Source organism: Salvelinus alpinus, chromosome 21 (assembly GCF_045679555.1).
Source record: "Salvelinus alpinus chromosome 21, SLU_Salpinus.1, whole genome shotgun sequence".
In the NCBI taxonomy this organism is placed as follows: Eukaryota; Metazoa; Chordata; class Actinopteri; order Salmoniformes; family Salmonidae; genus Salvelinus; species Salvelinus alpinus.
The window spans coordinates 48,413,750-48,440,014 of record NC_092106.1 but is presented as its reverse complement, the minus strand read 5'-3'; the positions used below and the strand labels follow the sequence as shown (position 1 = coordinate 48,440,014).

Below are 26,265 nucleotides of genomic sequence, written 5' to 3'. Positions count from 1 at the left end.
TTCACAGAGAACACGTCAGTATAGAGCAGAGGAGGCTCCTCAGAGGAGGAAGGGGAGGACCCTCCCAGTAACTCACCCTGGTTCACAGAGAACACGTCAGTATAGAGGTCTACTGTAACTCACCCTGGTTCACAGAGAACACGTCAGTATAGAGGTCTACTGTAACTCACCCTGACTCATAGAGAAGATGTCTGTATAGAGGTCTACAGTAACTCACCCTGGCTCATAGAGAAGATGTCTGTGTAGAGGTTTTCCTGTGCGTCAGAGCGTCGGGGGGGCAGGTAACAGATCTGTCGTCGATCCGTAGAGGGCAGTGTGTTGACGGTCAGGGACAGAGAGGCCTGGGAGAACGCCTCCTTCATGTCCCCGAACTTCAATCTGCACGAGTCCTTCCCATTCAGCTGCAAGATCTCATCCCCCGCATTCAGACCTGGAGGGCCAAGACAGTATATTAGTGTGTGTGTGGAAGTGGGGAGTGTTTCACACGGTCTATACGACACAATATCAGTCTCCACTCTTTCCTGGCACCATGAGGTCATTCATTCTCTCTCTCAGCCCCAGGAGTGACCCATTTCTCTCTCTATGTGACCTGAGAAAGGTCCTCTACTGAGGTACCGTGCTGCGCCCTCTAACCTGCAGGATGGATCCCCTATGGCACACTGCCACACTGTTAAATGCAACAGAGACATTATTATGTCAGGGAGATGCCTGTGCACTATATACAGTGGGGAGAACAAGTATTTGATACACTGACAATTTTGCAGGTTTTCCTACTTACAAAGCATGTAGAGGTCTGTAATTTTTATCATAGGTACACTTCAACTGTGAGAGAAGGAATCTAAAACAAAAATCCAGAAAATCACATTGTATGATTTTTAAGTAATTAATTTGCATTTTATTGCATGACATAAGTATTTGATACATCAGAAAAGCAGAACTGAATATTTGGTACAGAAACCTTAGTTTGCAATTACAGAGATCATACGTTTCCTGTAGTTCTTGACCAGGTTTGCACACACTGCAGCAGGGATTTTGGCCCACTCCTCCATACAGACCTTCTCCAGATCCTTCAGGTTTCGGGGCTGTCGCTGGGCAATACGGACTTTCGGCTCCCTCCAAAGATTTTCTATTGGGTTCAGGTCTGGAGACTGGCTAGGCCACTCCAGGACCTTGAGATGCTTCTTACGGAGCCACTCCTTAGTTGCCCTGGCTGTGTGTTTCGGGTCGTTGTCATGCTGGAAGACCCAGCCACGACCCATCTTCAATGCTCTTACTGAGGGAAGGAGGTTGTTGGTCAAGATCTCGCGATACATGGCCCCATCCATCCTCCCCTCAATACGGTGCAGTCGTCCTGTCCCCTTTGCAGAAAAGCATCCCCAAAGAATGATGTTTCCACCTCCATGCTTCACGGTTGGGATGGTGTTCTTGGGGTTGTACTCATCCTTCTATTCCTCCAAACACGGCGAGTGGAGTTTAGAGCAAAAAGCTCTATTTTTGTCTCATCAGACCACATGACCTTCTCCCATTCCTCCTCTGGATCATCCAGATGGTCATTGGCAAACTTCAGACGGGCCTGGACATGCGTTGGCTTGAGCAGGGGGACCTTGCGTGCGCTGCAGGATTTTAATCCATGACGGCGTAGTGTGTTACTAATGGTTTTCTTTGAGACTGTGGTCCCAGCTCTCTTCAGGTCATTGACCAGGTCCTTCCGTGTAGTTCTGGGCTGATCCCTCACATTCCTCATGATCATTGATGCCCCACGAGGTGAGATCTTGCATGGAGCCCCAGACCGAGGGTGATTGACCGTCATCTTGAACTTCTTCCATTTTCTAATAATTGTGCCAACAGTTGTTGCCTTCTCACCAAGCTGCTTGGCTATTGTTCTGTAGCCCATCCCAGCCTTGTACAGGTCTACAATTTATCCCTGATGTCCTTACACAGCTCTCTGGTCTTGGCCATTGTGGAGAGGTTGGAGTCTGTTTGATTGAGTGTGTGGACAGGTGTCTTTTATACAGGTAACGAGTTCAAACAGGTGCAGTTAATACAGGTAATGAGTGGAGAACAGGAGGGCTTCTTAAAGAAAAACTAACAGGTCTGTGAGAGCCGGAATTCTTACTGGTTGGTAGGTGATCAAATACTTATGTCATGCAATAAAATGCAAATTAATTACTTAAAAATCATACAATGTGATTTTCTGGATTTTTGTTTTAGATTCCGTCTCTCACAGTTGAAGTGTACCTATGATAAAAATTACAGACCTCTACATGCTTTGTAAGTAGGAAAACCTGCAAAATCGGCAGTGTATCAAATACTTGTTCTCCCCACTGTAGGTAATAAGTGTACATTTGGGACCAAAGACACTTAATCAGAGTGTGTCGTCAGGTTATTATTCTAATCAGAAGACTTGAGGCTGACGGACGGCCTGTTTTCATTGGTTCCCCTGCACCTTTAATCAAATGAGCCATTAATATGCATTTCAATTCTAAAAATAAATCACAACTCCCATATTGACCTAGAGAGAGCATTCCCCTAACACGCACACACACACACACACACACACACACACACACACACACACACACACACACACACACACACACACACACACACACACACACACACACACACACACACACACACACACACACACACACACACACACACACACACACACACACACACACACACACACACACACACACACACACACACACACACACACACACACACAGTGTTATGAATGGCTCATCAGCTGTAATTATATCAGCGTTGATTGTACAGCCTCCCTCTTTTTAGTGGTTTGTATTGAGATGGCTGATGATGAAACCAATCATATGTTATCATCCCACTACCTGTCCTCTCTGTCTGGTTCTGGTCCATCTCCCCACTACCTGTCCTCTCTGTCTGGTTCTGGTCCATCTCCCCACTACCTGTCCTCTCTGTCTGGTTCTGGTCCATCTCCCCACTACCTGTCCTCTCTGTCTGGTTCTGGTCCATCTCCCCACTACCTGCCCTCTCTGTCTGGTTCTGGTCCATCTCCCCACTACCTGCCCTCTCTGTCTGGTTCTGGTCCATCTCCCCACTACCTGTCCTCTCTGTCTGGTTCTGGTCCATCTCCCCACTACCTGCCCTCTCTGTCTGGTTCTGGTCCATCTCCCCACTACCTGTCCTCTCTGCCTGGTTCTGGTCCATCTCCCCACTACCTGCCCTCTCTGTCTGGTTCTGGTCCATCTCCCCACTACCTGTCCTCTCTGTCTGGTTCTGGTCCATCTCCCCACTACCTGTCCTCTCTGTCTGGTTCTGGTCCATCTCCCCACTACCTGCCCTCTCTGTCTGGTTCTGGTCCATCTCCCCACTACCTGTCCTCTCTGTCTGGTTCTGGTCCATCTCCCCACTACCTGTCCTCTCTGTCTGGTTCTGGTCCATCTCCCCACTACCTGCCCTCTCTGTCTGGTTCTGGTCCATCTCCCCACTACCTGCCCTCTCTGTCTGGTTCTGGTCCATCTCCCCACTACCTGCCCTCTCTGTCTGGTTCTGGTCCATCTCCCCACTACCTGCCCTCTCTGTCTGGTTCTGGTCCATCTCCCCACTACCTGCCCTCTCTGTCTGGTCCATCTCCCCACTACCTGCCCTCTCCATCTGGTTCTGGTCCATCTCCCCACTACCTGCCCTCTCCGTCTGGTTCTGGTCCATCTCTAATCATATGGTATCTTCCCACTATAGATGGAGTATGTGTGTTTGAAGGAAAGTCATCTGAAGTGAGATGGTGTGTGTGGTACGGAACCTTTAGCGAAGGCTAATCCTCCCGCCTTCACATCAGTAATGTAGAGCTGCTGCACTGAATCCTCCTCCACCACTGAGATGGAGAACCCTGGAGGAGGGGAGAGACGGAGGAGGGAGAGGAGAGACGGAGGAGGGAGAGACGGAGGAGGGAGAGACGGAGGAGGGAGAGGAGAGACGGAGGAGGGAGAGACGGAGGAGGGAGAGACGGAGGAGGGAGAGGAGAGACGGAGGAGGGAGAGGAGAGACGGAGGAGGGAGAGGAGAGACGGAGGAGGGAGAGACGGAGGAGGGAGAGACGGAAGAGGGAGAGGAGGGAGAGGAGAGACGGAGGAGGGAGAGACGGAAGAGGGAGAGACGGAAGAGGGAGAGACGGAAGAGGGAGAGACGGAGGAGGGAGAGACGGAGGAGGGAGGGGAGAGGAGGAGGGAGAGGAGAGACGGAGGAGGGAGAGACGGAGGAGGGAGAGGAGAGACGGAGGAGGGAGAGACGGAGGAGGGAGAGACGGAGGAGGGAGAGATGGAGGAGGGAGAGGAGAGGAGGAGGGAGAGGAGAGACGGAGGAGGGAGAGAGGAGGAGGGAGAGGAGAGACGGAGGAGGGAGAGGAGAGACGGAGGAGGGAGAGACGGAGGAGGGAGAGACGGAGGAGGGAGAGACGGAGGAGGGAGAGACGGAGGAGGGAGAGACGGAGGAGGGAGAGACGGAGGAGGGAAAGACGGAGGAGGGAGAGAGAGACGGAGGAGGGAGAGAGAGACGGAGGAGGGAGAGAGAGACGGAGGAGGGAGAGAGAGACGGAGGAGGGAGAGAGAGAGACGGAGGGAGAGACGGAGGAGGGAGAGACGGAGGAGGGAGAGACGGAGGAGGGAGAGACGGAGGAGGGAGAGACGGAGGAGGGAGAGATGGAGGGAGAGACGGAGGAGGGAGAGATGGAGGGAGACGGAGGAGGGAGAGAGAGACGGAGGAGGGAGAGAGAGACGGAGGAGGGAGAGAGAGACGGAGGAGGGAGAGAGAGACGGAGGGAGAGGAGAGACGGAGGGAGGGAGAGAGAGACGGAGGGAGGGAGAGAGAGACGGAGGGAGAGGAGAGACGGAGGGAGGGAGAGAGAGACGGAGGGAGAGGAGAGACGGAGGGAGGGAGAGAGAGACGGAGGGAGAGGAGAGACGGAGGGAGGGAGAGAGAGACGGAAGGAGGGAGGGAGAGAGAGACGGAGGGAGGGAGAGAGAGACGGAGGGAGAGGAGAGACGGAGGAGGGAGAGACGGAGGAGGGAGAGACGGAGGGAGAGGAGAGACAGAGGGAGAGGAGAGACGGAGGAGGGAGAGACGGAGGAGGGAGAGGAGAGACGGAGGAGGGAGAGACGGAGGAGGGAGAGACGGAGGAGGGAGAGACGGAGGAGGGAGAGACGGAGGAGGGAGAGACGGAGGAGGGAGAGACGAGGGAGAGGACAGACGGAGGAGGGAAAGACGGAGGGAGAGGAGAGACGGAGGGAGAGGAGAGACGGCGGGAGAGGAGAGACGATGGGAGAGGAGAGACGGAGAAGGGAGAGGAAAGACGGAGGGAGAGGAAAGACGGAGGGAGAGGAGAGGGGGGCAGAGATGAGAGGGGGAGGAGGGGGAGGAAGAGAGACGGAGGAGGGGAATGAGAGGAGAGACGGAGGAGGGGAATGAGAGGAGAGAGAGGGGGATAAGAGGAGAGAGAATCAATTCATTACTCAACGCACATCACCAAATCACCGACAGGGATCAGTCCAACAAATACAAGTAATCTGAGACGTGACTAGAAATCAATAACAGAATACATGACAACACATCTGCTAGTGGAAATATTCTCTCACTGGTGGACATTTACACACTGTATACTACAACATGATTGTAATTGAAAGGGAAGTCGCTTCAGAATTGCATTCTTAGCATGTTAAATGATCTGTGAATGTGGACATATATGAAATGGGTTGCGTCCCAAATGCCACCCTAATCCCTTTATAGTGAAGTGCACCGCTTTTAACCAGGGCTCAAAGTCAAAAGTAGAGCACTATATAAATAACAGGAATCCATTTGGGATGAACACACTGGCATTGCAATTATAACAGATGATGAAACTGTGAGAATGAGATTCATAGGATCCAGGACTCATCCTTACCGTCACCAATCATACAGGACTCATCCTTACCGTCACCAATCATACAGGACTCATCCGTACCGTCACCAATCATACAGGACTCATCCGTACCGTCACCAATCATACAGGACTCATCCGTACCGTCACCAATCATACAGGACTCATCCGTACCGTCACCAATCATACAGGACTCATCCGTACCGTCACCAATCATACAGGACTCATCCGTATCGTCACCAATCATACAGGACTCATCCGTACCGTCACCAATCATACAGGACTCATCCTTACCGTCACCAATCATACAGGACTCATCCGTACCGTCACCAATCATACAGGACTCATCCCTTTTTTTCTAGGGGGGGATCAGCTTTAATATTTTGCAGATAGATTGTTGCCTCCATCAATGTAATTGTCTGCATCATTTCCAATCCTCCATCCATTTCTGGGGTAAATATATAGGCTTCTACTTCCGGCTTATACATCTTATACACATTTTACAGACACAATCTATTTTACAATAGTTATATTTTGTTTGTTTTTAGTCCTTCCTCTATTTCTGATATCCATCCAGTTTGATTTCTATTTGTAACTGTGCTATTTCACAACATTTCTGAACCTATATACATTTTTACAGACCCCGTATGTTTTACATTGGTTATCTTGTTGTTATTAGTCCCACCCTTCAGCTCCATTCAACCCCTCCCATCTATCTCTTAACACCATCCATTTTGGATTTCTATTTGTTTCACAAAAGTACTGAACATTTCTATTCTCATAGTTTCTGCAGATTGTAAATTAAAGATAAAAATTTTTGCTAAAAGAATTATATTATTGATCGATTGACTATGACTTTTCAAATCACCCAGTATTGCTATCTGTAGCGTTAGTTCTAGGCAAATGTTTCAATTCTTCAGCCATTCCTGGACCTGTGATCAAAAACGAGCTACATATGGACAGTACCAAAATAAATGATCTAATGACTCTGCCTCCTCACAGCAAAATCTGCAGAGCTGGGAAGATTGTATCCCCCATATATATAAAATCCTACTGGTTGCAAGAATTTTGCAAAAATAATTTAAATTGAAAAATTGTAAGTTTTGAATCCAGCGTTGTTTTGTGTATCAGTTCATAAAACATGTGTCATGGAATCGGTACATCGAAAATCTCTCCCCAACTATTTAGCAATCTACATGGCACTTAAATGAAACTACTAAAAAAAATAACGTTTTTTTTTACCATTAGTATATTTGAGTTTAACCACAATATTTGTTGTTTTATTTGTTCTGTCTTTTCAGGTGGATTAAACTGAAATTGCAACCAACTTTCTATGTCTTGTTTAAAAATAATATTTTAAAAAGAAGATATTTTGGAGATGATTTTGTTTTCAAATAACCGAAAGTGAGCTGTTATAATCTGAATAAAGTGAAAAAGGCCCTTCTTGAACATGGGGTGAGACATTCTTATCAATTTACTAGAGACCATTTTGGATTTAAGTATAACTTCTGTATGACTGATGCCTTTAGTGAGCGGTCTAATGCTGTCACGTTCCTGACCTTATTTCCTTCATTTTGTCTTTGTTTAGTATGGTCAGGACGTGAGCTGGGTGGGCATTCTAGTTTATGTGTTTCTATGTTGGGTTCTTTTCTATTAGCCTGATATGGTTCTCAATCAGGGGCAGGTGTTTTACGTTTCCTCTGATTGAGAACCATATTAAGGTAGGCTGTTCACACTGTTTGTTTGTGGGTGATTGTTCCTGTGTTAGTGTTTATGCCACACGGGACTGTTTCGTTTCGTTTCGTTCGTTCTTCCCTGTTCGTGCGTTCATTGTTGTATGTTCTCAAGTTCAGGTCTGTTTACGTCGTTTGTTGTTTTGTAGTTTATTAAGTGTTTTTCGTCTTCGTTATTATTATTTAAATAAATCATTATGTCTTCATACCTCGCTGCATATTGGTCCGATCCTTGCTCCTCCTCAGACGAGGAGGAGAACGCACGTTACAAATGCTTTAATATTTCATCATTTCTGCCCTCCGAATTCATATTCATTATATGAATAGGCCCTTTTAATTTTCTTTGGCTTGCCATTCCAAATATAATTGAATATTTTTTGCTCATATAATTTAAAAAGCAGGTCGCTAGGTGTAGGCAAAACCATAAGCAAATAGATAAACAAGGATATGACTAAAGAGTTAATCAGGGTGATTTTTCCACAAATAGACAGGTATTTTCCTTTCCATGGTAGCAAGATCTTATCTATTTTTGCTAACTTTCTATTAAAATGTATTGGAGTGAGATCATTTCTTTCTTCCGGGATATGTACACCGATTATGTTAACATCCCCGTCAGACAATTTTATTGGTAAACTACACGGTAATGTAAAAGTTGTATTTTTTTGTGATGCAATACGTAATATATTACTTATCATAATTTGGTTTTAATCCAGAGAAGTTAGAAAAAGTATCTAGATCCTTTATGAGGCTGTGGAGGGATTCTAATTCTAAAATTATCTAGATCCTCTATGAAGCTGTGGAGGGATTCTAATTCTAAAAGTATCTAGATCCTCTATGAGGCTGTGGAGGGATTCTAATTCTAAAAGTATCTAGATCCTCTATGAGGCCGTGGAGGGATTCTAATTCTAAAAGTATCTAGATCCTCTATGAGGCCGTGGAGGGATTCTAATTCTACAAGTATCTAGATCCTCTATGAGGCTGTGGAGGGATTCTAATTGTGGTTTAAAAGAAAACATGAATCATCAGCGTACAATGACACCTTTGTTTTTAAGCCCTGGATTTCTAGGACCTTGATATTATTGTTGGATCTGATTTTAACAGCTAACATTTCGATGGCCATAATAAATAGATATGCCGATAGTGGACAACCTTGTTTTACTCCTCTTGACAGTTTAATACTTTCTGAGAAGGAGCCATTATTTACTATTTTACACATAGGGTTATTATACATAACTTTAACCCATTGTATAAGAGATTCTCCGAAAATTATAATATTCCAGGCATTTATATATAAAATCCAGTCATAATTTATCAAAAGCCTTTTCAAAGTTGGCTATGAAAACCAGGCCTGGTTACCACGATATTTCATAGTGTTCTATTGTTTCCAGTACTTGTCTTATATTATCTCCAATGTATCGTCCATGTAAAAAACCGGTCTGATTAATATCTGACAAAACATTTTTAATTCTATGCGCTTAGCATTTAGCTAGAATTTTTGCATCACAACACTGAAGTGTCAGAGGCCCTCAATTATTTTTATGGACTGGATCTTTATATTTACCACTTGGGTCCTGTTTCAGTAATAATGAAATCAAACCTTCTTGTTGCCTGTCCGATAATCTACCGTTTATATAGGAGTGGTTAAAACATGCTAATAATGGTCCTCTGAGTATATAAAAAAAAAGTTTGGTGTACTTCCACTGATATGCCATCCGTCCCTGGAGGTTTCCCACACGGGATCTTCCTTGAATAAGTCTCTATATTTTTTTGTTTTTCCTCTAACTTACTCTGTGCCTCTATGGTACAGTTTGTATTGCTATCTGTCTGTACTGTTAGTCCTTCAATTTCCTTAGTTAATATGGATTCTTTTGACCAAAATTGCTTTTGTTTAATAAATGAGTACTGAATTGCATGGCCTCTAAAGGCACATTTAAAAGTGTCCCATACAATAAGGGGATCTGCTGTACCTATGTTATGTCGGATAAAGTCAGATATAAATTCTTCTGTCGTAGTTATAAACAAGTTATCATCCAATAGGCTTTGATTACATTTCCAATATCCTCGCCCAAGTGGAAATTCAGTAAGAGTAATATACATTACTGTTCAAAAGTTTGGGGCCACTAAGAATTGTCCTTGTTTTTGAAAGAAAAGTTTTTTTTTTAATCCATTAAAATAACATCAAAATTATCAGAAATACAGTGTAGACATAGTTAATGTTGTAAATGACTATTGTAGCTGGAAATGGCAGATTTTTTATGGAATATCTACATAAGCGTACAGAGGCCCATTATCAGCAACCATCACTCCTGTGTTCTAATGGCACGTTGTGTTAGCTAATCCAAATGTATCATTTTAAAAGGCTAATTGATCATTAGAAAACGCTTTTGCAATTACTTTAGCACAGCTGAAAACTGTTGTTCTGATTAAAGAAGCAATAAAACTGGCCTTCTTTAGACTAGTTGAGTATCTGGAGCATCAGCATTTGTGGGTTCGATTACCTGCTCAAAATGGCCAGAAACAAATAACTTTCTTCTGAAACTCGTCATTCTATTCTTGTTCTGAGAAATGAAGGCTATTCCATGCGAGAAATTGCCAAGAAACTGAAGATCTTGTACAACGCTCCCTTCACAGAACAGCGCAAACTGGCTCTAACCAGAATAGAAAGAGGAGTGGGAGGCTCCGGTGCACAACTGAGCAAGAGGACAAGTACATTAGAGTGTCTAGTTTAAGAAACAGACGCCTCACAAGTCCTCAACTGGCATCTTCATTAAATAGTACCCGCAAATCACCAGTCTCAACGTCAACAGTGAAGAGGCGACTCCGGGATGCTGGCCTTCTAGGCAGTGAGTTGCAAAGAAAAAGCCATATCTCAGACTGGCCAATAAAAAGAAAAGATTAAGATGGGCAAACTGTTAATTAATTTCATCACTCCTTTTGAATTTCTTTGCCCATGGGAGGAATATATTTGGCCCCCCAAGTCCTTTTTCCAAAAAACGGCATCTAAAATTGTTGAATGAGTTTCCTGTAAACAATAGATATTATATTCCTTCTCTTTTAGCCAGGTAAATACTGATCGTCTTTTCTTATTACCGGCTAAGCCATTACAATTATATCTGGCTATAATCATTTCACCATTTACCATAATGAGACAAGTTACAATTCTATTTATCATAATATATGTTTGTAAACGTACCATTAAAAAGTAACATGATGATTGAGTGTCTATATAGCTGTACCATGATATTTGCATTGCTACTAAGTAAACCTCCAATTGGTCCCCACTATTCCACCCGTTAAAACCCCTCATCCCGAGTTGGGTTGTCATCCCAATGACCGGCAGACCACCCCCGGATCCCATGGCCCCGGAGAGACTGGGACCCATCCTTGGAAAGAGCACCCAGTGCCACCCACAGAACAGAAGCAGACCACCCCCGACCCCCCCGGATCCCATGGCCCCGGAGAGACCAGGACCCATCCTTGGAAAGAGCACCCAGTGCCACCCACAGAACAGAAGCAGACCACCCCCGACCCCCCCGGATCCCATGGCCCCGGAGAGACCGGGACCCATCCTTGGAAAGAGCACCCAGTGCCACCCACAGAACAGAAGCAGACCACCCCCGACCCCCCCGGATCCCATGGCCCCGGAGAGACCGGGACCCATCCTTTGGAAAAGAGCACACAGTGCCACCCACAGAACAGAGGTAGATCAACAGCCAAATGCATTTCCATCACCCTCACCTCGATTTGTATTATATATAGCTATTAACAATTTTAATTTCCTGTTAATCTTATTTTCCATAATTAGCTATTAATATTTGTAGTAATGTAGGCAGTCTATGTAAAGGATTTTTACATCTCATCAGTCTCGCTATTACAAAAAAAATATTTTGGCAAGCACCATCCCAGAGCCCAACTCAAGAAAGGTCTTGATTTACAAATGCATATACAGTTGCAGCTGTATGAGAAAGCCTGCAAAACGGAGCAAAGAAATGGGCAGAAATGGGGAGGTTTGATTAACCATTGTCACGTCCTAGGTGATGGAGATCAGATCCACCCTCTTCCCCTGAAACACCCACACGTGGTCCCCCGTTGTGACCCTATTCCCAAGCATCTCTGTGCAGTCAGACCTTTTGATAATTTTGTGCCACAAGGGCCTGTATGCATTTTGGCTGCATACAGGCAGCTAACAGCAGGGACTTCTCTTTAGAGTCTGGGTCATTCAGGTGGGTGTCTAGGGTAAAGGGTTGTGGACCGTTCCATCATGAAAGGACAATAAATCAATAAGATGTATAATTCTTTATAAAATGTATAACCCTCATCTGCACAACATTGAAAGCTCTCTCACAACCCCTGCTCACAGACATACATTGGTTCTGGGATATGTAACCGTTTCCTTTCTCACTCACTTAACGCCACACTTTCCCAAACACCAGAAAACACACACATCCATCTCAATACATCCACACATACTGAGCCTTCAGTCTGCTGTGTATTTATCTCTGCCATGTTGAATTAGGGCTTTTGTGTTCCAATTCGTTATATTTCAAGATTGCTTTTCTTTCTATTTTTGGGGGTATTATTCAACCCCCACCATGGCTAGTATCTGGTGTTCCATTATTCAACCCCCACCATGGCTAGTATCTGGTGTTCCATTATTCAACCCCCACCATGGCTAGTATCTGGTGTTCAATTATTCAACCCCCACCATGGCTAGTATCGGGTGTTCCATTATTCAACCCCCACCATGGCTAGTATCGGGTGTTCCATTATTCAACCCCCACCATAGCTAGTATCTGGTGTTCCATTATTCAACCCCCACCATGGCTAGTATCTGGTGTTCCATTATTACAACCCCCACCATGGCTAGTATCTGGTGTTCCATTATCCAACCCCCACCATGGCTAGTATCGGGTGTTCCATTATCCAACCCCCACCATGGCTAACATCGGGTGTTCCATTATCCAACCCCCACCATGGCTAGTATCTGGTGTTCCATTATTCAACCCCCACCATGGCTAGTATCTGGTGTTCCATTATTACAACCCCCACCATGGCTAACATCGGGTGTTCCATTATCCAACCCCCACCATGGCTAACATCGGGTGTTCCATTATCCAACCCCCACCATGGCTAACATCGGGTGTTCCATTATCCAACCCCCACCATGGCTAGCATCGGGTGTTCCATTATCCAACCCCCACCATGGCTAACATCGGGTGTTCCATTATTCAACCCCCACCATGGCTAGCATCGGGTGTTCCATTATCCAACCCCCACCATGGCTAACATCGGGTGTTCCATTATCCAACCCCCACCATGGCTAGCATCGGGTATTCCATTCTCCAACCCCCACCATGGCTAACATCGGGTGTTCCATTATCCAACCCCCACCATGGCTAGCATCGGGTGTTCCATTATCCAACCCCCACCATGGCTAACATCGGGTGTTCCATTATCCAACCCCCACCATGGCTAACATCGGGTGTTCCATTATCCAACCCCCACCATGGCTAGCATCGGGTGTTCCATTATCCAACCCCCACCATGGCTAACATCGGGTGTTCCATTATCCAACCCCCACCATGGCTAGCATCGGGTGTTCCATTATCCAACCCCCACCATGGCTAACATCGGGTGTTCCATTATCCGCCACCTCTATGAGAACTTTGTAATATTTAGAATAGCCATGGAGTAGTCTCTGTGTCCCTGAACAATTGGTTATCAATATACAGTTTATCAACTACGAGAGCTACGCGTTTCCCTTTCAATCTATTTTCCTTGAAGATTGGATACAGAACTTTGCGGCGTTCTGTAATTTCCTTCGGGAACTGATCATTCATGCCTATTTTCATGCCAGCAGGTCTTTTACCCAGGCTTTTAACCATTATTTTATCTTTAAAGAAAGCAAATTTGGCAACGATTGGGCGTTCATACCTCTCTCTGTCCGTGTACACGTTCGAGTTGGATTTTGTCGATAGCTTCGTGTGGGATCTGAAGTGCTGTAAGGAGGAACTCTCTAACTACAGATTCAGGAACTTCTCCTTCTTTCTCTTGGATACCTGTAAGTAGCAGATTCTCTCTCATGGATCTAGTCTGTATGTCCAGTAAGGCTTCTCTCAGAACGATGTTCTCCTTTTTAAGTTCGTTAACTTCGGTTTCAATCTTATTGACTGTTCCTTTATGCTTGTCTCTTTCTCCAATGTCACAGCTTTTTTGTCACTCATCGAGGCCTTCAACTCCATTATATCCTCACTGACTAGTTCAAGTAGGCCCAGTTTGTCATTTATTGATTTTAACAGATCGGTTTTGACCTTTACCATTCCCGCTGGTGAAAAGATTAAATCATCTGTGTGTCTGTAGAAGAGTCACGTCTTCGTTTGAGATTTTACTCTCTGTCAAGCGGAGATTGGTTCCCCTTTCTTACTCTCCGTCATGTTGAAATCGGTTCCCCTGTCTTACTCTCTGTCATGTTGAAATCGGTTCCCCTGTCTTACTCTCCGTCATGTTGAAATCGGTTCCCCTGTCTTACTCTCCGTCATGTTGAGACTGGTTCCCCTGTCTTACTCTCCGTCATGTTGAGATTGGTTTCCCTGTCTTACTCTCCGTCATGTTGAGATTGGTTCCCCTGTCTTACTCTCCGTCATGTTGAGATTGGTTCCCCTGTCTTACTCTCCGTCATGTTGAGATTGGTTCCCCTGTCTTACTCTCCGTCATGTTGAGATTGGTTCCCCTGTCTTACTCTCCGTCATGTTGAGATTGGTTCCCCTGTCTTACTCTCCGTCATGTTGAGATTGGTTTCCCTGTCTTACTCTCCGTCATGTTGAGATTGGTTTCCCTGTCTTACTCTCTGTCATGATGAGATTGGTTCCCCTGTCTTACTCTCCGTCATGATGAGATTGGTTCCCCTGTCTTACTCTTCGTCATGTTGAGATTGGTTCCCCTGTCTTACTCTCCGTCATGTTGAGATTGGTTTCCCTGTCTTACTCTCCGTCATGATGAGATTGGTTCCCCTGTCTTACTCTCCGTCATGATGAGATTGGTTCCCCTGTCTTACTCTCCGTCATGTTGAGATTGGTTCCCCTGTCTTACTCTCCTTCATGATGAGATCGGTTCCCCTGTCTTACTCTCCGTCATGTTGAGATCGGTTCCCCTGTCTTACTCTCCGTCATGTTGAGATTGGTTCCCCTGTCTTACTCTCCTTCATGATGAGATCGGTTCCCCTGTCTTACTCTCCGTCATGTTGAGATCGGTTCCCCTGTCTTACTCTCCGTCATGTTGAGATCGGTTCCCCTGTCTTACTCTCCGTCATGTTGAGATTGGTTCCCCTGTTTTACTCTCCGTCATGTTGAGATTGGTTCCCCTGTCTTACTCTCCGTCATGTTGAGATTGGTTCCCCTGTCTTACTCTCCGTCATGTTGAGATTGGTTTCCCTGTCTTACTCTCCGTCATGTTGAGATTGGTTCCCCTGTCTTACTCTCCGTCATGATGAGATTGGTTCCCCTGTCTTACTCTCCGTCATGTTGAGATTGGTTCCCCTGTCTTACTCTCCGTCATGATGAGATTGGTTCCCCTGTCTTACTCTCTGTCATGTTGAGATTGGTTCTCCTGTCTTACTCTCTGTCATGATGAGATTGGTTCCCCTGTCTTACTCTCCGTCATGTTTGGCTGTTACTTGTTTTTGTAATATTTGTCGATACATTTCTCTAGTCTTATGATTAGTTTTTTGTTTCACCAGTTTGTGAAATGCTAATATTTAGTCTGACTTACCGATGTTGAATATTATGTTTTTATATTGAGGTGATCTACACTGTTGTGTTCAGTCCGCCATCTTGTCCAGCTCTTTCATTTGAATGTTTCTTCAAAATAGAAGTAACCAATCATACAGGACTCATCCTTACCGTAACCAATCATACAGGACTCATCCTTACCGTCACCAATCATACAGGACTCATCCGTACCGTCACCAATCATACAGGACTCATCCGTACCGTCATTTATCATATAGGACTCAACCTTACCGTCACTAATCATACAGGACTCATCCGTACCGTCACCAATCATACAGGACTCATCCGTACCGTCACCAATCATACAGGACTCATCCGTACCGTCACCAATCATACAGGACTCATCCGTACCGTCACCAATCATACAGGACTCATCCGTACCGTCACCAATCATACAGGACTCATCCGTACCGTCACCAATCATACAGGACTCACCCGTACCGTCACCAATCATACAGGACTCACCCGTACCGTCACCAATCATACAGGACTCATCCGTACCGTCACCAATCATACAGGACTCATCCGTACCGTCACCAATCATACAGGACTCATCCGTACCGTCACCAATCATACAGGACTCATCCGTACCGTCATTTATCACACAGGACTCATCCGTACCATCACCAATCACACAGGACTCATCCGTACCATCACCAATCATACAGGACTCATCCTTACCGTAACCAATCACACAGGACTCATCCTTACTGTAGCCAATCATACAGGACTCATCCTTACCGTAACCAATCATACAGGACTCATCCTTACCGTCACCAATCATACAGGACTCATCTTTACCATAACCAATCATACAGGACTCATCCTTACCGTAACCAATCATCCAGGACTCATCCTTACCGTAACAATCATCCAGGACTCATCCGTACCATAACCAATCATCCAGGACTCATCCGTACCGTAACCAATCATACAGGACTCATCCCTACCGTAACCAATCATACAGGACTCATCCTTACCGTAACCAATCATACAGGACTCATCCTTACCGTAACCAATCATCCAGGACTCATCCTTACCGTAACCAATCATCCAGGACTCATCCTTACTGTAACGAATCATACAGGACTCATCCTTACCGTAACCAATCATACAGGACTCATCCTTACCGTAACCAATCATACAGGACTCATCCTTACTGTAACGAATCATACAGGACTCATCCTTACCGTAACCAATCATACAGGACTCATCCCTGTTGAACTGGATGACTTTGGTTATTTTGGAGCCCAGCTCTATCTCTTTATAAAGCTGTGGAGAGAAGAGAGAACGAGAGAGCGATGAAGAGAGAACGAGAGAGCGATGAAGAGAGAACGAGAGAGAGATGAAGAGAGAGAAGGAAGGAAAGATGGAGAGAGAGAGAGAGATGGAAGGAACATTAATGTTTTATTACACAAAACAGCAGGAATGAAATACGAGGAGGGAGTCTAATTCATGTATATGTAAATGCATGTGTGCGTGGCTCCCATACTGTCAGACAGAACGGAATTAATGTGTGTATCTCAATCATTTGTATACACTTAATAAAGATATACCGAGTCTGTGGGGGTGTCCCGGGGAGTTACCCCTCTCTCTCTATGACTGGGGAGTTACCCCTCTCTCTCTCTCTCTCTATGACTGGGGAGTTACCCCTCTCTCTCTCTCTCTATGACTGGGGAGTTACCCCTCTCTCTCTCTCTCTCTCTCTCTCTATGACTGGGGAGTTAACCCTCTCTCTCTCTATCACTGGGGAGTTACCCCTCTCTCTATCTATCACTGGGGAGTTACCCCTCTCTCTCTCTCTCTCTCTCTCTCTATGACTGGGGAGTTAACCCTCTCTCTCTCTATCACTGGGGAGTTACCCCTCTCTCTATCTATCACTGGGGAGTTACCCTTCTATCACTGGGGAGTTACCCCTCTATCACTGGGGAGTTACCCCTCTATCACTGGGGAGTTACCCCTCTATCACTGGGGAGTTACCCCTCTATCACTGGGGAGTTACCCCTCTATCACTGGGGAGTTACCCCTCTATCACTGGGGAGTTACCCCTCTATCACTGGGGAGTTACCCCTCTATCACTGGGGAGTTACCCCTCTATCACTGGGGAGTTACCCCTCTATCACTGGGGAGTTACCCCTCTATCACTGGGGAGTTACCCCTCTATCACTGGGGAGTTAACCCTCTCTCTATCTATCACTGGGGAGTTACCCTTCTATCACTGGGGAGTTACCCCTCTATCACTGGGGAGTTACCCCTCTATCACTGGGGAGTTACCCCTCTATCACTGGGGAGTTACCCCTCTATCACTGGGGAGTTACCCCTCTATCACTGGGGAGTTACCCCTCTATCACTGGGGAGTTACCCCTCTATCACTGGGGAGTTACCCCTCTATCACTGGGGAGTTACCCCTCTCTCTCTCTATATCACTGGGGAGTTACCCCTCTCTCTCTCTATATCACTGGGGAGTTACCCCTCTCTCTCTCTATATCACTGGGGAGTTACCCCTCTCTCTATCACTGGGGAGTTACCCCTCTCTCTATCACTGGGGAGTTACCCCTCTATCACTGGGGAGTTACCCCTCTCTCTCTCTATATCACTGGGGAGTTACCCCTCTCTCTCTCTATATCACTGGGGAGTTACCCCTCTCTCTCTCTATATCACTGGGGAGTTACCCCTCTCTCTCTCTATATCACTGGGGAGTTACCCCTCTCTCTATATATCACTGGGGAGTTACCCCTCTCTCTATATATCACTGGGGAGTTACCCCTCTCTCTATATATCACTGGGGAGTTACCCCTCTCTCTATATATCACTGGGGAGTTACCCCTCTCTCTATATATCACTGGGGAGTTACCCCTCTCTCTATATATCACTGGGGAGTTACCCCTCTCTCTATCACTGGGGAGTTACCCCTCTCTCTATCACTGGGGAGTTACCCCTCTCTCTATCACTGGGGAGTTACCCCTCTCTCTCTACATCTAGTGACTCCTCACAAATGCAACAACAAGTAGGGAGAAAGTATGTATAAGCCTAGGTGTGTGTGTGTGTGTGTGTGTGTGTGTGTGTGTGTGTGTGTGTGTGTGTGTGTGTGTGTGGTGTGTGTGTGTATATATATAACCCTAACCCTTATATATATATATCCGATAACCAGTATTAAAATAATGTGGTGGCAGCCAAATGTCCGGATCGTTTGATTCATTGATGGAAATACATTTGACCGGGTTTGTTTATCAGTCTATAGGTTCATTTGCATAACTAAGTTTGCAACAATTTCTAAATTCAATCGCGTGTTAAAAACGTTTTGATGGCCACAATTTAAAAAAGGCCTACTATTTGTAATTCTCAGCTGGTAATGGAAGCGCGCCTTCAATTAAAATGGAGGATTTAGTCGATGTACTTGGAAAACATAAACTGAAATGTCTGAAACCTTAAAATGTTTACTTCATATCATGAGCCTTACTTTGCTTCAAAGGAGCCAAAATCCCACCATAAAAAACGTGGAGGCAAATATTTTTATAAAGACTTCCTCGCCTGTTCTATTGGTTTTCATATCAACTTTCTTCATTTGTCCAGAAACCAAAGGCACATCCTTGTCATATTAAATACCCATCCTAGTCATTATCAACCCATCCTGGTTATATTATCAACCCATCCTGGTTATATTATCAACCCATCCTGGTCATATTATCAACCCATCCTGGTCATATTATCAACCCATCCTGGTCATATTATCAACCCATCCTAGTCATTATCAACCCATCCTGGTTATATTATCAACCCATCCTGGTTATATTATCAACCCATCCTGGTCATATTATCAACCCATCCTGGTTATATTATCAACCCATCCTGGTCATATTATCAACCCATCCTGGTCATATTATCAACCCATCCTGGTCATATTATCAACCCATCCTGGTCATATTATCAACCCATCCTGGTCATATTATCAACCCATCCTGGTCATATTAACAACCCATCCTGGTTATATTATCAACCCATCCTGGTCATATTAACAACCCATCCTGGTCATATTATCAACCCATCCTGGTCATATTAACAACCCATCCTGGTTATATTAACAACCCATCCTGGTCATATTATCAACCCATCCTGGTCATATTAACAACCCATCCTGGTCATATTAACAACCCATCCTGGTCATATTATCAACCCATCCTGGTCATATTATCAACCCATCCTGGTCATAATATCAACCCATCCTGGTCATATTATCAACCCATCCTAGTTGTTGCCTCATCATAGTCCCCCTCTTTCTAAGTTTCTAAAAGAGAGTTTAATCTCTGTCACATACGGAACAGCTCGCATCAGGCGCTCTGTTTAGAATGGTGTTTTTCCCCAGGTGTTCTGTTTAGAATGGTGTTTTCCCAGGAGCTCTGTTTAGAATGGCGTTTTCCCCAGGAGCTCTGTTTAGAATGGCGTTTTCCCCAGGAGCTCTGTTTAGAATGGCGTTTTCCCCAGGAGCTCTGTTTAGAATGGTGTTTTCCCCAGGAGCTCTGTTTAGAATGGTCTTTTCCCCAGGTGTTCTGTTTAGAATGGTGTTTCCCAGGTGCTCTGTCTAGAATGGTGTTTTCCCCAGGAGCTCTGTTTAGAATGGTGTTTTCCCCAGGTGTTCTGTTTAGAATGGTGTTTCCCCCAGGTGTTCTATTTAGAATGGTGTTTCCCCAGGTGCTCTGTCTAGAATGGTGTTTCCCCAGGAGCTCTGTTTAGAATGGTGTTTTCCCCAGGTGTTCTGTTTAGAATGGTCTTTTCCCCAGGTGTTCTGTTTAGAATGGTGTTTCCCAGGTGCTCTGTCTAGAATGGCGTTTTCCCCAGGAGCTCTGTTTAGAATGGTGTTTTCCCCAGGAGCTCTGTTTAGAATGGTCTTTTCCCCAGGTGTTCTGTTTAGAATGGTGTTTCCCCCAGGTGTTCTGTTTAGAATGGTGTTTCCCCAGGTGCTCTGTCTAGAATGGTGTTTCCCCAGGAGCTCTGTTTAGAATGGTGTTTTCCCCAGGTGTTCTGTTTAGAATGGTGTTTTCCCCAGGAGCTCTGTTTAGAATGGTGTTTTCCAGCTAATGTTTGAAAATTACTTTTTATTGTCTGCTTCATTACAGGAGTTGCATGTAATGTTTAGATGAATTACAATAATCTAAATGTGATTCATGTCATTCTGAGCACCGTGGATGGTTCCCCAACTGGCGGGCAGCAGGTGATTGTTAAATTTTAAGTTTAATCCCCAAAAAATGACATTAAAAAAATTGTAAAAACACCAGCGAATCAGCTCCAAATGATTTAAATTTTAGAAAACTGTTCCAAAGTATTCCCACGCATAATAAAGAGATTGTATACAAATGTAAGCAAGGATTGAAATTATTACGTTTTAGTCAAATATTATATCTGTTCAATTTGCAGTCTACATATTATTTGTAATTATGTTCTGGTCCCCTGACCATACGCTCCAGAAAACAATTGTCCAGCGGGCTGAATCTAGTTCATGATCCCTGTCCTAATGGGGTTACGCACCGTACGCATACTGTATGAGGGCTCCCGAGTGGCACGGCCGTCTAAGGCGTCACTACAGACCCTGGTTCGATTCCAGGCTGTATCACAGCGGTCTAAGGCACCGCATCTCAGTGCTAGAGGCGTCACTACAGACCCTGGTTCGATTCCGGGCTGTATCACAGCGGTCTAAGGCACCGCATCTCAGTGCTAGAGGCGTCACTACAGACCCTGGTTCGATTCCAGGCTGTATCACAGCGGTCTAAGGCACTGCATCTCAATTGGCCCAGCGTCGTCCGGGTTTGGGTTTGGCCAGGGTAGGCAGTCAGTGTAAATAAGAATTTGTTCTTAACTGACTTGCCTCGTTAAATAAAAGGTTAAATAAACATAAAATAAATATGGGGTCTGATACATTTCTCAAATGTCCAATAAATTAAAATGCTGCTGGTCACTTGCCCGGAATCACATTTTCCTCACGGAAAGCCGTCTGTGTCTGTGTGTGTGTGTGTGTGTGTGTGTGTGGGGGGGGGGGGGGGATCAGAGTAGGTATCTCAGCTGGGTGCTAAAACTGTGACAGGAGATAATATGTGAGGAAATCAGAAACGTACCAAGTCACACACACACACACACACAACCACACGTACCAAGTCACACACACACACAACACGTACCAAGTCACACACACACACACACACACACAACCACACGTACCAAGTCACACACAACACGTACCAAGTCACACACACACACACAACCACACGTACCAAGTCACACACACACACACACAACCACACGTACCAAGTCACACACACACACACACAACCACACGTACCAAGTCACGCACACACACGTACCAAGTCAAACACACACACACACACAACCACACGTACCAAGTCACACACACACACACACACACACAACCACACGTACCAAGTCACACACACACACACACACACACAACCACACGTACCAAGTCACACACACACACACACAACCACACGTACCAAGTCACACACACACACAACCACATGTACCAAGTCACACGCACAAACACACACACAACCACACGTACCAAGTCACACACGTACCAAGTCACACACACACACAACCACACGTACCAAGTCACACACACACACAACACGTACCAAGTCACACACACACACAACACGTACCAAGTCACACACGTCCTCCTCCGGTTTAGGGATGTAGAACTGGACTTGGTTTTCGATGAGGAACTTGAGACGGAGGTAATGTTTGGCAGGATCCAGCCGGTGGGCCTGTGGAGTTCAGTAAAGAGGACAGAAAGAGGATTGGCACAGGCTGAGTAGCAGATCTGGGATCAAATACTTCATCTGTGAGTGATTGAGCTTGCCTGGCTTAAAGGACCAATAGAATAAAATATATATATATATTTTTTTTTTAATGATTTTAAAAATGCAAACCCCGCCCATCTGGCCCTATAGGCAGCTGGCTAGAGCCCCGCCCATCTGGCCCTATAGGCAGCTGGCTAGAGCCCCGCCCATCTGGCCCTACTTAAAACACACATATACTGTGTTTAAAACGTACCAGCAGCTAACAACCTATACTGTGTTTAAACTGTTACCAGCAGCTAACAACCTAAACTGTGTTTAAACTGTTACCAGCAGCTAACAACCTATACTGTGTTTAAACTGTTACCAGCAGCTAACAACCTATACTGTGTTTAAACTGTTACCAGCAGCTAACAACCTATACTGTGTTTAAACTGTTACCAGCAGCTAACAACCTATACTGTGTTTAAACTGTTACCAGCAGCTAACAACCTATTAGTGAAAATATGGCCATTTCAGATCAAAACAATTTTCTAAACATTCTAAATATTTGACACTAACTTAAATTGACCTCTTTCATATGCAATCTCAGTAAATCTTGTGACTACTCATCATTTTTTTGAGAGAATTAAAAAAAGACAACATTTTTATTGTACAATTCACTACACTACAAGAGTTCACTACACTAAAAGAGTTCACTACACTAAAAGAGTTCACTACACTAAAAGAGTTCACTACACTAAAAGAGTTCACTACACTAAAAGAGTTCACTACACTAAAAGAGTTCACTAAAAGAGTTCACTACACTAAAAGAGTTCACTACACTAAAAGAGTTCACTACACTAAAAGAGTTCACTACACTAAAAGAGTTCACTACACTAAAAGAGTTCACTACACTAAAAGAGTTCACTAAAAGAGTTCACTAAAAGAGTTCACTACACTAAAAGAGTTCACTACACTAAAAGAGTTCACTACACTAAAAGAGTTCACTACACTAAAAGAGTTCACTACACTAAAAGAGTTCACTAAAAGAGTTCACTAAAAGAGTTCACTAAAAGAGTTCACTACACTAAAAGAGTTCACTACACTAAAAGAGTTCACTACACTACAAGAGTTCACTACACTAAAAGAGTTCACTACACTAAAAGAGTTCACTACACTAAAAGAGTTCACTACACTAAAAGAGTTCACTACACTAAAAGAGTTCACTACACTAAAAGAGTTCACTACACTAAAAGAGTTCACTACACTAAAAGAGTTCACTACACTAAAAGAGTTCACTACACTAAAAGAGTTCACTACACTAAAAGAGTTCACTAAAAGAGTTCACTACACTAAAAGAGTTCACTAAAAGAGTTCACTACACTAAAAGAGTTCACTACACTAAAAGAGTTCACTACATTAAAAGAGTTCACTAAAAGAGTTCACTACGCTAAAAGAGTTCACTACAAGAGTTCACTACAAGAGTTCACTACAAGAGTTCACTACGCTAAAAGGGATGAAATACACACTAATAATCCAGTAGTTTAGTTGCCATTTGGGACTCGTACCTCATTACGAAGCCCGTACCTCATTACAAAGCCCGTACCTCATTACGAAGCCCGTACCTCATTACGAAGCCCATACCTCATTACGAAGCCCGTACCTCATTACGAAGCCCGTACCTCATTACGAAGCCCGTACCTCATTACGAAGCCCGTACCTCATTACGAAGCCCGTACCTCATTACGAAGCCCGTACCTCATTACGAAGCTCGTACCTCATTACGAAGCCCGTACCTCATTACGAAGCCCGTACCTCATTACGAAGCCCGTACCTCATTACGAAGCCCGTACCTCATTACGAAGCCCGTACCTCATTACGAAGCCCGTACCTCATTACGAACCCCGTACCTCATTACGAAGCCCGTCGCTGTGTGAAGTCACAGCCATAATGGCCGGTGTAATGCGAGGTAAACCTACAATAGTGAATGATCACCAACGACTGAACAAGCTCATCCAACACAGTAGTGTCTGTTTCATTTAACTGCTGGCCTGTTCCGTCTGTCTGTGGGGCTAAGCTGGCTGTGTAATGACTGTCATCTGTCCTGTTCCGTCTGTCTGTGGGGCTAAGCTGGCTGTGTAATGACTGTCATCTGGCCTGTTCCGTCTGTCTGTGGGGCTAAGCTGGCTGTGTAATGACTGTCATCTGGCCTGTTCCAACACAACCTATACTGTGTTTAAACTGTTACCAGCAGCTAACAACCTATACTGTGTTTAAACTGTTACCAGCAGCTAACAACCTATTAGTGAAAATATGGCCATTTCAGATCAAAACAATTTTCTAAACATTCTAAATATTTGACACTAACTTAAATTGACCTCTTTCATATGCAATCTCAGTAAATCTTGTGACTACTCATCATTTTTTTGAGAGAATTAAAAAAAGACAACATTTTTATTGTACAATTCACTACACTACAAGAGTTCACTACACTAAAAGAGTTCACTACACTAAAAGAGTTCACTACACTAAAAGAGTTCACTAAAAGAGTTCACTACACTAAAAGAGTTCACTACACTAAAAGAGTTCACTACACTAAAAGAGTTCACTACACTAAAAGAGTTCACTACACTAAAAGAGTTCACTACACTAAAAGAGTTCACTAAAAGAGTTCACTAAAAGAGTTCACTACACTAAAAGAGTTCACTACACTAAAAGAGTTCACTACACTAAAAGAGTTCACTACACTAAAAGAGTTCACTACACTAAAAGAGTTCACTAAAAGAGTTCACTAAAAGAGTTCACTAAAAGAGTTCACTACACTAAAAGAGTTCACTACACTAAAAGAGTTCACTACACTACAAGAGTTCACTACACTAAAAGAGTTCACTACACTAAAAGAGTTCACTACACTAAAAGAGTTCACTACACTAAAAGAGTTCACTACACTAAAAGAGTTCACTACACTAAAAGAGTTCACTACACTAAAAGAGTTCACTACACTAAAAGAGTTCACTACACTAAAAGAGTTCACTACACTAAAAGAGTTCACTAAAAGAGTTCACTAAAAGAGTTCACTACACTAAAAGAGTTCACTACACTAAAAGAGTTCACTACACTAAAAGAGTTCACTACACTAAAAGAGTTCACTACACTAAAAGAGTTCACTAAAAGAGTTCACTAAAAGAGTTCACTAAAAGAGTTCACTACACTAAAAGAGTTCACTACACTAAAAGAGTTCACTACACTACAAGAGTTCACTACACTAAAAGAGTTCACTACACTAAAAGAGTTCACTACACTAAAAGAGTTCACTACACTAAAAGAGTTCACTACACTAAAAGAGTTCACTACACTAAAAGAGTTCACTACACTAAAAGAGTTCACTACACTAAAAGAGTTCACTACACTAAAAGAGTTCACTAAAAGAGTTCACTACGCTAAAAGAGTTCACTACAAGAGTTCACTACAAGAGTTCACTACACGAGTTCACTAAAAGAGTTCACTACAAGAGTTCACTACGCTAAAAGGGATGAAATACACACTAATAATCCAGTAGTTTAGTTGCCATTTGGGACTCGTACCTCATTACGAAGCCCGTACCTCATTACAAAGCCCGTACCTCATTACGAAGCCCGTACCTCATTACGAAGCCCATACCTCATTACGAAGCCCGTACCTCATTACGAAGCCCGTACCTCATTACGAAGCCCGTACCTCATTACGAAGCCCGTACCTCATTACGAACCCCGTACCTCATTACGAAGCCCGTCGCTGTGTGAAGTCACAGCCATAATGGCCGGTGTAATGCGAGGTAAACCTACAATAGTGAATGATCACCAACGACTGAACAAGCTCATCCAACACAGTAGTGTCTGTTTCATTTAACTGCTGGCCTGTTCCGTCTGTCTGTGGGGCTAAGCTGGCTGTGTAATGACTGTCATCTGTCCTGTTCCGTCTGTCTGTGGGGCTAAGCTGGCTGTGTAATGACTGTCATCTGGCCTGTTCCGTCTGTCTGTGGGGCTAAGCTGGCTGTGTAATGACTGTCATCTGGCCTGTTCC

At 44.5% G+C, this 26,265-nt stretch overlaps 1 protein-coding gene across 6 annotated transcripts in view; it reads right to left on the bottom strand.

The window, feature by feature from the left end:
- LOC139548411 (rho guanine nucleotide exchange factor TIAM1-like) overlaps positions 1-26,265 on the bottom strand; it is a 219,770-nt gene that overhangs the window by 83,342 nt on the left and 110,163 nt on the right. For all 6 annotated transcript variants that reach the window (XM_071358094.1, XM_071358091.1, XM_071358090.1 and 3 more), the window contains 4 exons: positions 22,084-22,188; positions 16,603-16,684; positions 3,785-3,871; positions 218-430 (listed from right to left, as the gene is read on the bottom strand). In XM_071358094.1, coding sequence (XP_071214195.1) covers positions 218-430; positions 3,785-3,871; positions 16,603-16,684; positions 22,084-22,188 — 487 coding nt within the window. The remainder of the gene's footprint in view (positions 1-217; positions 431-3,784; positions 3,872-16,602; positions 16,685-22,083; positions 22,189-26,265) is intronic.